At 49.2% G+C, this 14,397-nt stretch overlaps 1 protein-coding gene across 1 annotated transcript; it reads left to right on the top strand.

Annotated features, from left to right (window-relative positions):
- The first annotated feature begins 6,909 nt into the window (after window positions 1-6,909).
- Window positions 6,910-8,994, top strand: LOC144897999 (vitamin B12-dependent ribonucleoside-diphosphate reductase-like). The gene has a single exon (XM_078788937.1). It carries the CDS (start codon window positions 6,910-6,912, stop codon window positions 8,992-8,994), a length of 2,085 nt encoding a protein of 694 aa, XP_078645063.1.
- Window positions 8,995-14,397: the final 5,403 nt, after the last annotated feature.

A 14,397-nucleotide genomic window follows, 5' to 3' on the forward strand; every position in this document is an offset into this window, starting at 1 on the left:
GGTGCGTGTGACCGGTCCTTTGCAAATCGCAGTCGTGTTTAAGATTGCGGTCACCGACCGTTGTACGATTTCCTAAGCCGGCTGCGGAAAGGAGCTGGCTATTATGACGTCGTTTTCGAGTCAAGACACAACAGGAAATAAACTCTTTCAGCCGACAACTTTGCCGAAAAAAAGAATCCGGCGCAAACACTCTCCACAAGCACATGACGTTAACGGTCCTCTCCGGACTTTGTTGTGAACAAACATTCCTACGTTTCTCTCACACCGACAACACCAACGACATCTGTCAAGGATGTCCGCTCGCTCTTGCTGCTGCTCAAGCTGCTGCTCTTGCTGCCGCTCGAGCTTCTGGTCGAGCTTTGACAACTGTCCAACGTGCGGCGCGACGACGGGCTGCGGCTGCTGCAGCTTGTTTGCCTCAGCTGCCAGCGACGAGTTGTGCAGACTGCTGATCGATGGGTCCTACCCGCAGGTCCGTCAGGAGATGTTCATGAGAGGAGGCAAAGGCGTGTTGCTCTGTCCGTCTCAAGGACGGATCAGATCAATAGAAACGGCGTTAATTGCCGAGCACATGGGCCGCGGAGACGGCGCTGTCCTGGTCATGGAGGCTGAGCCAACCGCGCCCACTCCCCAACCAAAATCGACCGATCGGATTGTCCGCCTCTCCTACGACCACTACAACCGGCCCACCCCAGACCAGCGCCGTGAATTCCACTCGACAAGGTGGACGCTCCTGATCATGCACAACGGTGAGCTTTTGCGCGAGCGTTCCCTGCTCTGCATCTTGCTAAAAGCGGCGCTCGCCGGATCGTGCGAGGTGTGGATCACAAGCGGCACGATGCCGCAGATTGACGCTGGCTGTAAGCGCTTAGCGACAATGCTGGGCTACAAAAGCCGACTGCCGGTGGTCAAGGTAAACCGCTGCAACCCTCATCTGATGCGCGTCTACCATCGATACACCCAGCTGGAGCATCGCGTCATATCGATGCTGGCTTACGCCTCGAGCGCCGAAGACTGCGGTTCGGGCGGCGAAGCCGTGCACGCGGCAGCAGCCATGCCGCAGCTGTGGCTGCTACGCGCCTACTTGCGGCAAGTCGGTGATGGTGCCGGTGATGGTGAGGGGGTAGGAGCCGCAAAACAGCTCAAACGTTTTTTCGGCACCGGCCAGTTTGGACACGATAAGAACTTCAACCAGTTTTGTCAAGCGGCCGGCTATTTGGAAACGGACGGGCAGATGCTGCCGCTGACCGAGGAGATGCGAAACATGCGCGCCGACGTTGAGGGGTCCAGGACGATCGCTCTCAGACGCGCCATTGTCGAGTCAAAAGCCGAACGACCCGTCATCAGCGTCCCAGATTTAGAATCTGAAAAGTATTTTGCCGACATGATCCCCAACACGCCGGTTGTCACTCACAATCTGCTGCTCAGAGCGCCCGACGTTTACGACGCGGCTTTTTTCCCGGTCAACTCACCCAGCAGATGCCCTCTTGTGGAGCAGGTGATTGAGTCGGCCTCCTACAGCCGAATGATGCTGTACTTTTTCCGCGGGTCGTCGTTTTGCGAGATCGCCGAACGCGATAAAACCAACCAGGGTCCTTTCAAGAGATTGTGGCGGGTGGTTGTGAGTCGGCAGATAGAAGACGTGGCAAGCAGCGACAAGTGGTGGTTGTGAAAGACGGGAACGTGTCTTTTAGATAGATAGCACAAAGAGGGGACTAAATAGCCGACGGCATAGCCGACGGCATCGCCGACGGCATAGCCGACAACATAGCCGACGACATAGCCGATGGCATCGGTACTAATTGCTCAGAGATTTACCTAACCGTCCACGGCGGACGCCTCCAACTGCCAAAAAAAAGAACGGTTATTCCGATCCAATTGCAACTGCCAAAAAAAAGAACGGTTATTCCGATCCAATTGTAAGCGCAGGTGTAAGCTAACGATCTTCCGTTGATCGATAGCCACCGTTTGGCAACTTATTTACATCGCTCTAGGGAGGAGGCGGGAGCTCACAAGTGCTATACTGAGTCGGTGATAAGTTACGGGTTACAGGTTACAAGTGCTGCATAGACGGTGCTGGGTGCTGTATGGTGTCATTTGAGTGTTGGGTAGGTGTTGTTTGAGTGTTGTTTGAGTGTTGTTTGAGTGTTGTTTGAGTGTTGGGTAGGTGTCGTTTGAGTGTTGGGTAGGTGTTGTTTGAGTGTTGTTTGTGGAAGGTGATGTGCGACTAGGGAAAAACCTCCATAAACAAGTATATAGACAATATATATATATAGACGTATAGATATATATATATACTATCGCCGTGTCCCAGCTTCCAAACACATACATCAGTCTAAACCTATTTCACCCTTCTCTGTTTGGTAACTGATGCAAAAGATGTGAGGAGAATCAGAAGACTTATTTAAAGGATAGATTTAAGATATAAACTAGATTCTAAACGTGACCCCAAAACGTTTAAAATCTCTACCATGGGCTGTTTGGGCTGCTGTTTGGGCTGCTGTTTGGGCTGCTGTTTGGGCTGCTGTTTGGGCTGCTGTTTGGTTGGTCAGTACTCACTCCAGTTCCCGGCCACCCACCGATTAAACAACTTGCCAATCGCTCCTTTTTTTGGCTTAGCCTTCCAGACGGTTGGGGTCTGTGAGTACACAAATGTGAAGCCAAACAGTCTGCTGTGTGTAGGCGCTTGTTCACCCCGTCTCATTTTATGTACGTGTCCTGTTGATCTGGGTCAAGAAAATGAGATGCCGCCGCAATTGTCGATCAACGGCTAAACAATCGTTTACACAAACTACTGCGATCCCTATCGTTGGATTTTTTTGAGGGGTTCACTTTAATAAGTTAAGTTCTACGTTTTGTCAAACAAGCATCGACGGGTCGTACGCGTGCGCATACCTTCCTCCCTTAACAAAAACTTAAAGACGTCGGGGGAGGATAAATAAATATATATATATATATATAAGCCAATATTGAAGGCAGAAGACTGCGGCCGTTCCCAAACTCTCTCTCTCTCTTTCTCTTTCTTTCTTTATCTTTCTCTCTCAACCGCTCTTGGTTTTAAAACAACCCTATGGCCAGCGCCGACTGCAGCCTCTGTCGCGCGCTCGACGGACCCGACCCGCACATGCTGGTTCTCCTGGATCTGGATGAAACGCTTATTCACTCGGTGGCGACCGACAGATCGGACGGCCACACGCTCGAGCAGCTGATTGACATGACCGCTCGATACAACTGTTTTGACGTGCCAGGGTACACCGTTGCCGAACGGCCCGGTCTGCGCTCGTTTCTGGCCGAGCTGACGGCTCGATATCAGGTGGGCGTTTGGACCGCGGCGTCCAGGCGCTACGCCTTGATGGTGCTAAAGGGGCTGAATTTTAACCCTGACCCGGTCCTAAGCGGCGAGCATTGCACCAACGATCGCGGCGGCCCAGGAAAGGATTTGCGATACGCCGTTCGAGCGGATCTGTTGCCCACCACCGCCGTGCCAATCATCGTCGACGATCGGCGAAAGGTGGCTGTGGGTCAGCCGCATCATTGCATCACCGTCAAACCCTTCACGGCGTCCGGTGTGAATCCGATCGAGGAGTGCATGCAGCTGGCGGGTGTGCTGACCCGGCTGGACACAATCCACCGCCGCCTGACAAAAATCACGCTCTCGACCGCGACGGCAGAGGCCGCGGCCGGCGCAAATAAGCGCTCGGTCGAATGTGAGAAATTGTCGCGGGGTGCAAAGAGGGACGCAGCGCCAATCTGCAGGAGCGCCCGCCGCTGCGTCTGAGCAGCTGCCATCATTAACACCATTAACACCATTAACACCATTATCACCATTAACACCATTAACATCATCACTACCACCACCACCGGCCTCTTGCTGAGAAAGATAAAGAATATTCTTTCTAAACATACCAAAACAATCCTCATTTGTCCCACCAAATGTGAAGGATCGCTGCGGATCTCTAGCTAAACCACAAGTTTGACTAGCAACCTCATCTTAAACCGCCTGCGTGTCTGCGGACCCACTCTGACATTAGTCTCCCAACTGTCGGTGAACCAACATCCATTTTTACACTCCCTATAGCTCTCTGCACAATGACTCGGGTTGTACTCTGTACAACGGCTCAAAGCACAATCTAGTACGCAGTGTCCTATCTCACAATTTATATCGACCTTTACTGCAATATAGATCGACTAAAGTGGTAATATTAGGACGATAAAGCGGTAGTTTTAGAGAATAACGTTTTAATACTAGAAAATAAAGCGGTAATATTAAGAGACTAAAGTTCCTCTGCGGCAAACGTCCACCCACAGTTTGGCAGCTTGCCAAACCTTAAAGGATCTTCTTCCTATCGGTGGCGATTGGCTAAAACGCTGCAAAAAATGTTGCTCACGGCTCTACCCGAGGCTCCAACAAACGGTCTGCTAGAAAGTCTATACGGAAACCATATGGAAACACTATACGCTAACTAGTCTACCAAAGGATCCGCTCAAAAGTTGGCTTGATGGTCTGCCAAACGTTTTAACAAATGTTCTAATAAAAAGATATACGAGATAGATATTGTTGAGAAAGGATTCGCTCAAGACTCTGATTGAGACTCTGATTGAGGCTCTGATTGAGACTCTGATTGAGGCTCTGCCAAATGTTCTGCCAGAGAGACATACAGGAAAAATGGGTTGGTAAAAGGTTTGCTCGAGACCCTGCTCAAAACTCCACCCGGTACTCTACCAAACATGTTGCTAAAATTCTGTTTGTTAGGGAACATACAATATAGTTTGCCAAAAGTGATACGAGAAAACCTGTGGACGGGTTTACGCTAAAGTCTGCTAAAAGTTCTGGTCTAAATTCTGTGGAACGTTCTACTAAAGGTCCCATTTTGAGCGCTTTAGAACGTTCTGCTTGCGGTTACGCTCCAAATCTCCGCAGAATAGTCTGCTGGAGGTTACGCTTTAAGACCTGCTTTAAAGATCCCGATGGAAACTCTGTTGGGTAGTATACCAGAGTCGGCCGAAGGGTCCGCTCAAAACTCCAACAGAGGTTTTGGTCCAAGCGCTGCAGGATATTCTGTCGGAGGTTACGATCAGAGCTCTGTCAGATAGTCTGTTATAGGTTATGCTTTAAGATCTGTTAAAAAAATTCTGATGAAAGTTCTAGCAGGAGACCTACGAGAGAGTCGATTGAGATGGTTGCTCGAAATGCCGCCAAATTTCACTCGGCGTTCCGTGGAACACTATGCTAGAAGTTCCACTCTGAGCTCTGCATAACATGCTGCTTAAAAAAAATTCTGCTAGAGCATAGACAAGATGGCTCGTCAAAGGATTGGCTCAAAAGTCTACCTAATGTTCCGCTCGGATTCCTACCAAATAGTCTGCTTAAAGTTCTGATCTAAGCTCCACTGAAGATTCTGTTAGAAAGTTTGTCGGTTTGTACGATAGAGTTATTTGGTGGATCTGCTCAAAAGTTGGCTCAAAATTCTGCCAAATATGCCATTTGCTTTAAATAAATCTGCTCGATTAGATTATATATATATGTATATGTATATATATGTATATGTATATATATACCAAAGCTTCGTACGGGCTCTAAACGGACTAATGCGCGGAGCTTCATTGGGTATGCTGCTAGAGATTCTACTCAATACTGTACAGTAGAGCCCGTTAAATGTTTTACTCAAAACATTGCTTGAGCATCTGTTATATATATATGTAGATATATATATATAGATATATATATAGATATATATCACGCTCAAGGCTCTGCCCGATCATCCTCTGGAGAGTTTAAGTTGAGCCTCTGCTCAAGTTATTGCGCGAGGCTACGCTACAGTCTGAAAAAGTTTGCTACTTGCACCGTTGGGATTATATATATATCTATATGTCTATATATATATATATATATAGATCTATATAGATATAGATATCTATATCTGTATAAGTATATACACAATTTCCATTCAATACGTTGGTCGCCATTGTCACACGCGCGGTTAAAAAGATTCCTGCCAAACAGTCCAATCACAACCGCTAAGGAATCTGATCAGTCTTTAATTGGAATGTCTATCAAGCTAATGTGTTTACCAGACGGATCGTTTAAAGGGGCAGCCGATGGTCAACCAATAGTCGACCGATGGTCGACCGATGGTCGATCGATGGTCAACCGATGGCCAACCGATGGTCGACCGTTTTGCCCACAAACAGCTGTTGAATTGCGTCAAGCGGCCGACGGCGTTTTCTCCGCTTTCGTTTCAGCGAGGACAGGAAAAAATCTTTATTGCGCGCTCTATCCTTGATAACCGATTTTGTGTGCAACAAAAACACTGCAGCACGGCACAAGAGGCAACTAAACCACCATATCCATCACCATATCCATCACCATATCCATCATCATATCCATCGCCACATCCATCACCATATCCATCACCATATCCATCACCATATCCATCACCACATCCATCACCACATCCATCACCATATCCACCATTACATCCACCACCACATCCTCACCACCACATCCACCACCACATTCACTATCACATCCACCACCACATCCTCACCACCACACCCCTCCCACTCCTTTTCTCGAGTTTCATCAAAACTATACACGCTCTGTTCAGCTCGGTCGATCTTGTCTGGGCTAACACGTTCTCTCATATTTAGTCTATTACATATAAATATATATATATATAAATTAATACAATATATAAAGATATAATAGTATATAATAGCATATAATAGTATATGATAGTATATAATAGTATATAAATAGAATATAACAATATATAACAGTATATAACAGTATATAATAGAATATAACAACATATAATAGAATATAATAGTATATAATAGTATTTAATAGTATATAATAATATATAATAATATATAATAGAATACGGTGTGTGTCTTAACCCTTAAAACATGTCTACGTCGCAGCAGCCGCAGCAGCAATCACAGCCGCAGCAGCAATCGCAGCAGCCGCAGCAGCGATCGCAGCAGCCGCAGCAGCGATCGCAGCAGCAGCAATCGCAGCAGCCGCAGCAGCGATCGCAGCAGCAGCACCCGCAGCAGCCGCAGCAGCCGCAGCAGCGATCGCAGCAGCAGCACCCGCAGCAGCCGCAGCAATCGCAGCAGCAATCGCACCCGCAGCAGCCGCAGCAATCGCAGCAGCGATCGCAGCAGCAGCACCCGCAGCAGCCGCAGCTGCCGCCCGTGCCGTCCTCACCGCTGTCGCCGCAGGCCGCCGCTCTGCTAAGCCGATTCTACATTAAGAAACCCTTATCGGAGCCGGTCAATCGTGCCGATTTTGACAACCTTTTGCTCCGGGTGGCACAGGCGCACAGTGGCGGTTGTGCGGACCTGGCTCAAAAGCTGTACGAGTACTCTAGACGAGGCTGGTTTTGCTACTCGTCTCCTATTCTCAGCAACCTTGACGAGTCCCAGCGAGGGTTGCCCATATCGTGCTACCTGCTGTACGTTCCCGACACGGTGGACGGTCTGATCGAACACACGGCCGAACTGCGCTGGCTGTCGGTGGCGGGCGGCGGCTGCGGCGGTCACTGGAGCCGGGTGAGAACAGGCAGCGATAAGACTCCCGGCCCGATGCCGTTTCTGCACACCGTCGACGCCGACGTCATGGCCTACCGACAAGGCAGCACTCGCAAGGGGTCCTACGCCGCCTACATGGACATCTCCCACCCGGACATTGTCGAGTTTGTGGAGATGCGCGTGCCCGTGGGCGGCGACGGCCGCCGCAAGAACCTCAACCTCCACCACGGCGTCAACGTCACCGACGAGTTCATGCGGGCCGTAGAGGCCGACAAGGAGTGGATCCTGCGCTGCCCCCACTCTGGCCGCCTCGTTGACGGCGGCCGCGCCCGGCTGCTGTGGCAGCGGCTGCTGGAGACAAGGTACCGTACAGGCGAGCCGTACCTGAACTTCATCGACACGGCTCGTCGGTCGTTGCCGGCCGCGCTGAGCGCCAGGGGCCTGGAGTTGCACGGCAGCAACCTGTGCAACGAGATTCACCTGCCAACCGGTCCCCTCCGCACAGCCGTATGCTGCCTGTCGTCTGTCAACGCTGAGAAGGCTCACGAGTGGTGGGACACTGATCTGATCGACTGCTGCGTTGAAATGCTGGACAACGTGATCGACTGTTTTCTGCGGCGGTCGCAAGATCGGCCCGGCATGGATCGAGCCAGGCGGTCTGCGGAAGGCGAGCGGTCGCTGGGGCTGGGCGTGATGGGCTGGGCCTATCACTTGCAGCGACTGGAGCTGCCCTTTGACTCGGCCGAGGCCGCCGAGGAGGCCGACCGCTTCTTCCGGGAGATCCGCCGGCGAGCCGAGGCAGCCACGCGCCGGCTGGCCGCTGAGCGCGGCGAGCCGCCCGATCTGCGCGGGACTGGCCGCCGCAACGCTCACCTCCTGGCGGTGGCGCCCAACGCCAACACAGCCTGCCTGATGGAAACCAGCCCGGGCTGCGACCCCGTGCACGCCAACGCTTACGTGCACCGAACGCGGGCGGGCGCCCACCGGATTGTCAACCGGCTGCTGCAGGAGACGCTGGCGGCCGGCGGCCACGACACGCCTGATGTCTGGGCCGAGATCCTGCGCGCCAACGGGTCGGTACGCCGGCTGGACTGCCTCACCTCCCGTCAGAAGGCTGTCTTCCGCACAGCCGAGGAGATGGACCAGATGGCGGTCGTGCGGCAGGCGGCTGTCCGACAGCAGCACATCTGCCAGGGCCAGTCGCTCAACCTGTACTTCCCGGCGCCCACAGACCGCGCGTACCTGAACCGCGTCCACTTGGAGGCCTGGAGACGCGGCTGCAAGGGCCTGTACTACCTGCGGACGGAAGCCGGCCGCGCCGGCGATCTGCCCGCCGCTGTTCGGCCGGTCAAGAAGGAGGGAGAGGGAGGTGACAACAAGGGTGAAGACAAGAACAGCAGAGAGCCCGGCGGCCAAACGTGCAGCCGAGCGGACGATTGTTTGGCATGCCAAGGCTGAACCAGGCTCAAAAAGAGAGTGGAAAATGAGAGCCAAGAGAAGAGGGTGATCTGTTTTGCAAGCCTGGCAACCTACAAGCTGCTGTTGGAATGAACATAACCAAGAGCAACTCGCACAACTCGCACAACTCGCACAACTCGCACGACTCGCACAACTCGCACAACTCGCACAACTCGCACAACTCGCACAACTCGCACAACTCGCACGACTCGCACAACTCGCACGACTCACACGACTCACACGACTCGCACAACTCGCACGACTCGCACGACTCGCACAACTCGCACGACTCGCACAACTCGCACAACTCGCACGACTCGCACAACTCGCACAACTCACACGACTCGCACAACTCGCACAACTCGCACGACTCGCACAACTCACACGACTCGCACAACTCGCACGACTCGCACCGCCAACCTGTCTCAGCCGGTCGCTTCCTTCCAGCCAACCTGGCGGCGACAATGAAAGGGTTATGAGCGGAAATACACGTACTCGTCTTCTACGTCTCTAAACGTTTTAAAACCGTTGAATCTGCAATGGCTGCAGTTTTTGGCCAAACAATAGATCTGTTTCCCAATTTGTTGATCTAGCGCGTGTGAAGCCATGAGGACTGTGCTTGTCACGGTCGCTGCCGTTGCAGTGCCGGTAGCAACGGTAGCAACGGTAGCAACGGTAGCAACGGTAGCAACGGTAGCAACGGTAGCAACGGTAGCAACAGCAATCCTGTTGAGTTGCGCCGATGACATTGAATCGATGAGCATAGAGGACTACTTGTGCGCTGAAATTCCATCGTCCGATTTGCCCGTCTGTAAGATCAAAGACAATAATATAAAGAAGGTGACCTGATTTAGCATTATTAAGGTCATCGACCTAAACAACAAAATAACAAAACAACAAAACAACCTACGTCGCAAACAACCTGGATCGACTGCTCGAACCTTAACACCCGGAGCTTACCAAACCCGACATCCATGCGTCCACAAGTCCTACTGAGTCCTACTGAGTCCTACTGAGTCCCGCTGAGTCCCACTGAGTCCCACTGAGTCCTACTGAGTCCCACTGAGTCCCGCTGAGTCCCACTGAGTCCCACTGAGTCCCACTGAGTCCTACTGAGTCCCACTGAGTCCCACTGAGTCCCACTGCGTCCCGCTGCGTCTTGCTGCGTCTTGCTGCGTCTTGCTGCATTCTGTTGCGGCTCATTGCGGCTCATTGCGTCCCGTTGCGTCCCGTTGCGTCCCGTTGCGTCCCGTTGCGTCTCATTGCGTCTCATTGCGTCTCAAGAGAAAAGCGTCAAGGATGCAACGGAAGAAACGATCCCCACGGCCCCCTCCAGGCAAACTTGCGGCAGGCAATGAAATTTTAAAGAAGGGTCAATTGGCGCGTAAGAGAAAACCTTCTATCCCGCTCGCCGGTTTTCTCTTTCCCCCCCCATTTTTCTAAAGTAAATTTGCATTGACCAGCATTGTTTAAAAGAGTTGCAACGGCTAACCTGTTGCACGCATCAGCCACGTAATAAAAATGAGGACTCGACCTTTGTCTGCACCCGCATACGCAGCCTACTGGCCTACCGGCTGCTACAGTTCCAAGTACCTCCACTGTCTTACGGTCGTCCTGCTGATTGTCGCAATTGTCAGCTTCAGCGGAATGGTGGTGATCACGGCAATAATTGCCGATATGCCAAACCGGTTAGGGAACTGTTCTGGTGCAACCCGATCGACGACTGCAGCGTAGGCAACAGCTATCCCGGAAATAATAGTGTCTGAACGGTAGCTTAGTGTAGAAACGTGTATGGATCTGTGAGGAAACTATGAGATTATAAACGATACGACAACGACGCAAGCCAAAATCGGGCAACCGTTTGGATTTAGTTAAAAAAATTTTTTTTACAACAAACAATATATCCGGCTAAACCACAACCTTGTATGGGCAATCACAAAACTTGCACATCCACAGCTCTCCCAGTTCCCACAGGTTGACAGGAAACCGATGATATGCAATAGCCAAGAGGCCGACGATTGATGATAATGTTCAATCTGCCGTCGCGCGCGTGGATCCGTACCAAAGTATATTTAACAAAAACCATTCAGACCTATCAGAATTGTCAACCGTTGTTGTTGAAACAACCTTTTTCGGGTTAACATTTGTTACAGAGCACAGCTTTCCCGATGAACGCGCAGCTGTCTCCGCACACGCTTCCCCACATAGCTCTCTTTGTGCTCATCTCGACAGCCAAAGGCGATATATTCGATCTCATCGGGCGGCTGCGTCGATAGCATCCGTCATGCGTCTAGAAATCGCCGCAACCGCCGCAAGCGCCGTCAAATGGGAAGCTGGTAACGAGAATAACGACGGTAACAAGGGTGATGGTGGCGGTGATGGTGGCGGTGATGATGATGATGGTGATAGATCGGATGCCCTTAATTATGAGACGTGAGCGATCGGCTTTAGAACAGCATAGGTTACGTTCCAAATCTGTGTGACTGTCGCCGAGCCAAACCGTTGACTGAGCAAACTTTGTTGGAACCAAACCCGTATATATATATATATATATATGTTTAACATTACAGACAAACTTTTAACAGCTCTGTTAAAAGTTTAAGACTGCGCCGATTTGGCTGTAACGGTATACGTATACATATACAAAGCTGTGAAAATATATATATATATATATATATACACCCTTTGTTGATTGCTATGAAACTTACCTCAAATTAATGTTTTGAACAACAAATAGATAGGTCACAACATCTTTTACCCGCACCATTAACATTTTAACTCTCATTAGAATCTGTCGTGTTGACAGAGAAGATGCTCCAATTTTGCAATCTTTGCACAGAGAGCAGTTGTTTCGATATTACCCCACCTTAATTTGTCACGGTTAAGACATTTTAAATTGACCCAATCTACATCGATCTAAACCATTTTATATGGTCTGTATGTTATGTTGGGCTTTTTTTTGGTTGCCTATTTAAATGGGGGCAAGCAAAAGGGACTGATCCGTTGACGCCCGGATTGGTTTTCTTTCTTTGGTTTTTTTTGGTTTTTTTTTGGTTTTCGGTTATCTATCTAGACATATGGTTGATCTATATTTAGGGTTTTGTTTATGGGTTCTGTCTGTTTGGATTTCCAATTAGACTTCTGTTTGAACAGACTCGATCAGCTTTCTGTTTGGATGTCTGTATAGTTGGACTTCTGGTTGGAAGCTTGCCCGTCTGAACCGTCAATTAAATTGTATAGTTTGTTAGAGTTTTGAACAAACAATACTTACAATTAAGATTATTCCAAGTTGGAATTCTATTTGGGTGGACTTTTTAAGTTGGATTTACCTTTGCTAAGATGTCTGTTCAGTTAGACTTTCTATTTGGAATTTCTGCATATATATATATGCGTGTATATATATATATGTGGTCAAGCTTTTAACCCCTTTTTGGAGTTGTCATCTTTGGGTTTATTTCTGTTTAACGGTACCGCTTGAGTGTATGGTTAGACTTGTGTTTATCTAGATTTCTGTCTGATTGGATATCTGTCTTGGTGGACTCGGTTGGCTTTCTGTTTGGTCGTCCGTCTTTTCAGCCGTTGGTCAGGTTTCTTATCGGTTGGGTTTCTATCCATCTACTTTGATGCTGGTTTGGTGATCTTTCTGATTGGATGTTTGTTTAGACTTTAGACTATCTGGAAATTTTACAAGACGGTTTAGGTTTCCTTTCTTACTTTTTCCACACAAAAAACCAGACTCCTAGTCACACCTATTCTAGTTCAGCGTTATGCTTAGGTCTATGTTTAGGTAGCAGTCTGCCCGTTAAGAGTGTTGGATATGTTTACATTTAGAATATATATATATCATACACATTTACAATGTAATGACATATATATATATATGTATGTTACATCATCGCCTCATTGCATCAAAAGCTGTTTGGACCTTTATTTGAGCAAGTTTGCTGTTGTATTGTGTTAAAACTTTTGTGGTAGAATACCTATTTCTGTTTGATCCCTTTCTCACCCCACCCACAAAAAGCCGCAGTCGACTCATTTTCAATCAGAAGTTAGAAAGACTCACATGTATCACCCGACTGTTATGTATAAACACGGTCTCAACGCCAACAAGCTACACATCAACGTCCTCTACACCGCATCTACCGACCGGCTCACCCCAAATCAGCCGCATCAGCTGTTTCGGCACGTTGGCGGCCGTTAATGCCATTAACGCTAATCCGCACAAGCCTACGATCGTAATGATCAGTGCGATGGCAAAGCGGCAGTGTTTAGTCTTAAAACGACTGATGGGGCAATGGGCCATCATTGGCAACAAGCATACGGTTCTCATTTTTAAACGCGATAGAGCGAGAGGACATATCTCTTGTGACAACGCATTCTGTAACCGTGAGCAAAAAAAAAAGAGAACTGGGACATAAAAAAATTCCAGCGGTCAGAACCGACAGTTTTCACAACTGTGATCTAGATTATGGTTTGTTGACATGTTCCAAATCGATGAGAACGTGATCGATCAGCATCTGCCAATGTGCTTGTTGAAGCGTTTTTAAACACTCAAATTGGAACACACCCAACCACTGATTCGGCTTTTGTGTTGGAGAAAAAAAAACAGTCTCATCATCGAGGCCGATACCAATCCCAAACTTAGAAAGATTGGAAAAATATTTTTCCAATCTATTATATTGTCAAATCGACGCTTGTCAATAGCAGAGAGTATTCTGGCGGAGGGAGAGTGAGAGTGTGATAAGAAATTGGATTCCTTAAAGAACAGCCGACAATGTCGACTGCCTGTTGAAAAGTCCAGTTTTGTATCAGGTTTTTTCCCCTCATCTTCCCCTCATTGTGCTTAACTCACACAGTGGTGATACTCTCCATAGTTCTAGCCGGTACTTTGTAGCGCAATTCTGTTAGAGTTTTCACTCTTTTCGGTTTGTGCCCCCATTTTTTCCTATCTTGACCTACACAAACGATTGTTTAAAAGGATTGTGACCATCGTCTAAAGATCTACCACGGTGACTGATCTTTATGTGGTGATTATTGTATAGAGAGTGGAAAAGGGGGTTGTGGCAATGGTTAACATTGCATCAGCATTGGCTACTGTTACAGCTGCTGAATATTTCTGTAAGCGTGCGTATGGCCGCCGGAGCTTAGCTTCTAACCCGGAACCGGACTCAAGCACGCGTCTGTGAATGACAATCAACAATCGATTGTAGAATATCCACAATCTGAGCCATCGACGCCTGGAGTAGCTGGAGTAGCTGGAGTAGCTGGAGTAGCTGGAGTAGTTGGAGTAGCTGGAGTAGCTGGAGTAGCTGGAGTAGTTGGAGCAGCTGGAGCAGCTGGAGCAGCTGAAGCAGCTGGAGCAGCTGGAGCAGCTGAAGCAGCTGAAGCAGCTGGAGCAGCTGA

The sequence above is a fragment of the Doryrhamphus excisus genome, unplaced genomic scaffold (assembly GCF_037039965.1).
Source record: "Doryrhamphus excisus strain RoL-2023G ecotype Guam unplaced genomic scaffold, RoL_Dexc_Guam_v1.1 HiC_scaffold_27, whole genome shotgun sequence".
NCBI lineage: Eukaryota > Metazoa > Chordata > Actinopteri > Syngnathiformes > Syngnathidae > Doryrhamphus > Doryrhamphus excisus.

What these genes read in the sequence shown, in the direction of transcription:
- LOC144897999 (XM_078788937.1), top strand. Translation starts at nt 6,910, where the DNA reads ATGTCTACGTCGCAGCAGCCGCAGCAGCAATCACAGCCGCAGCAGCAA.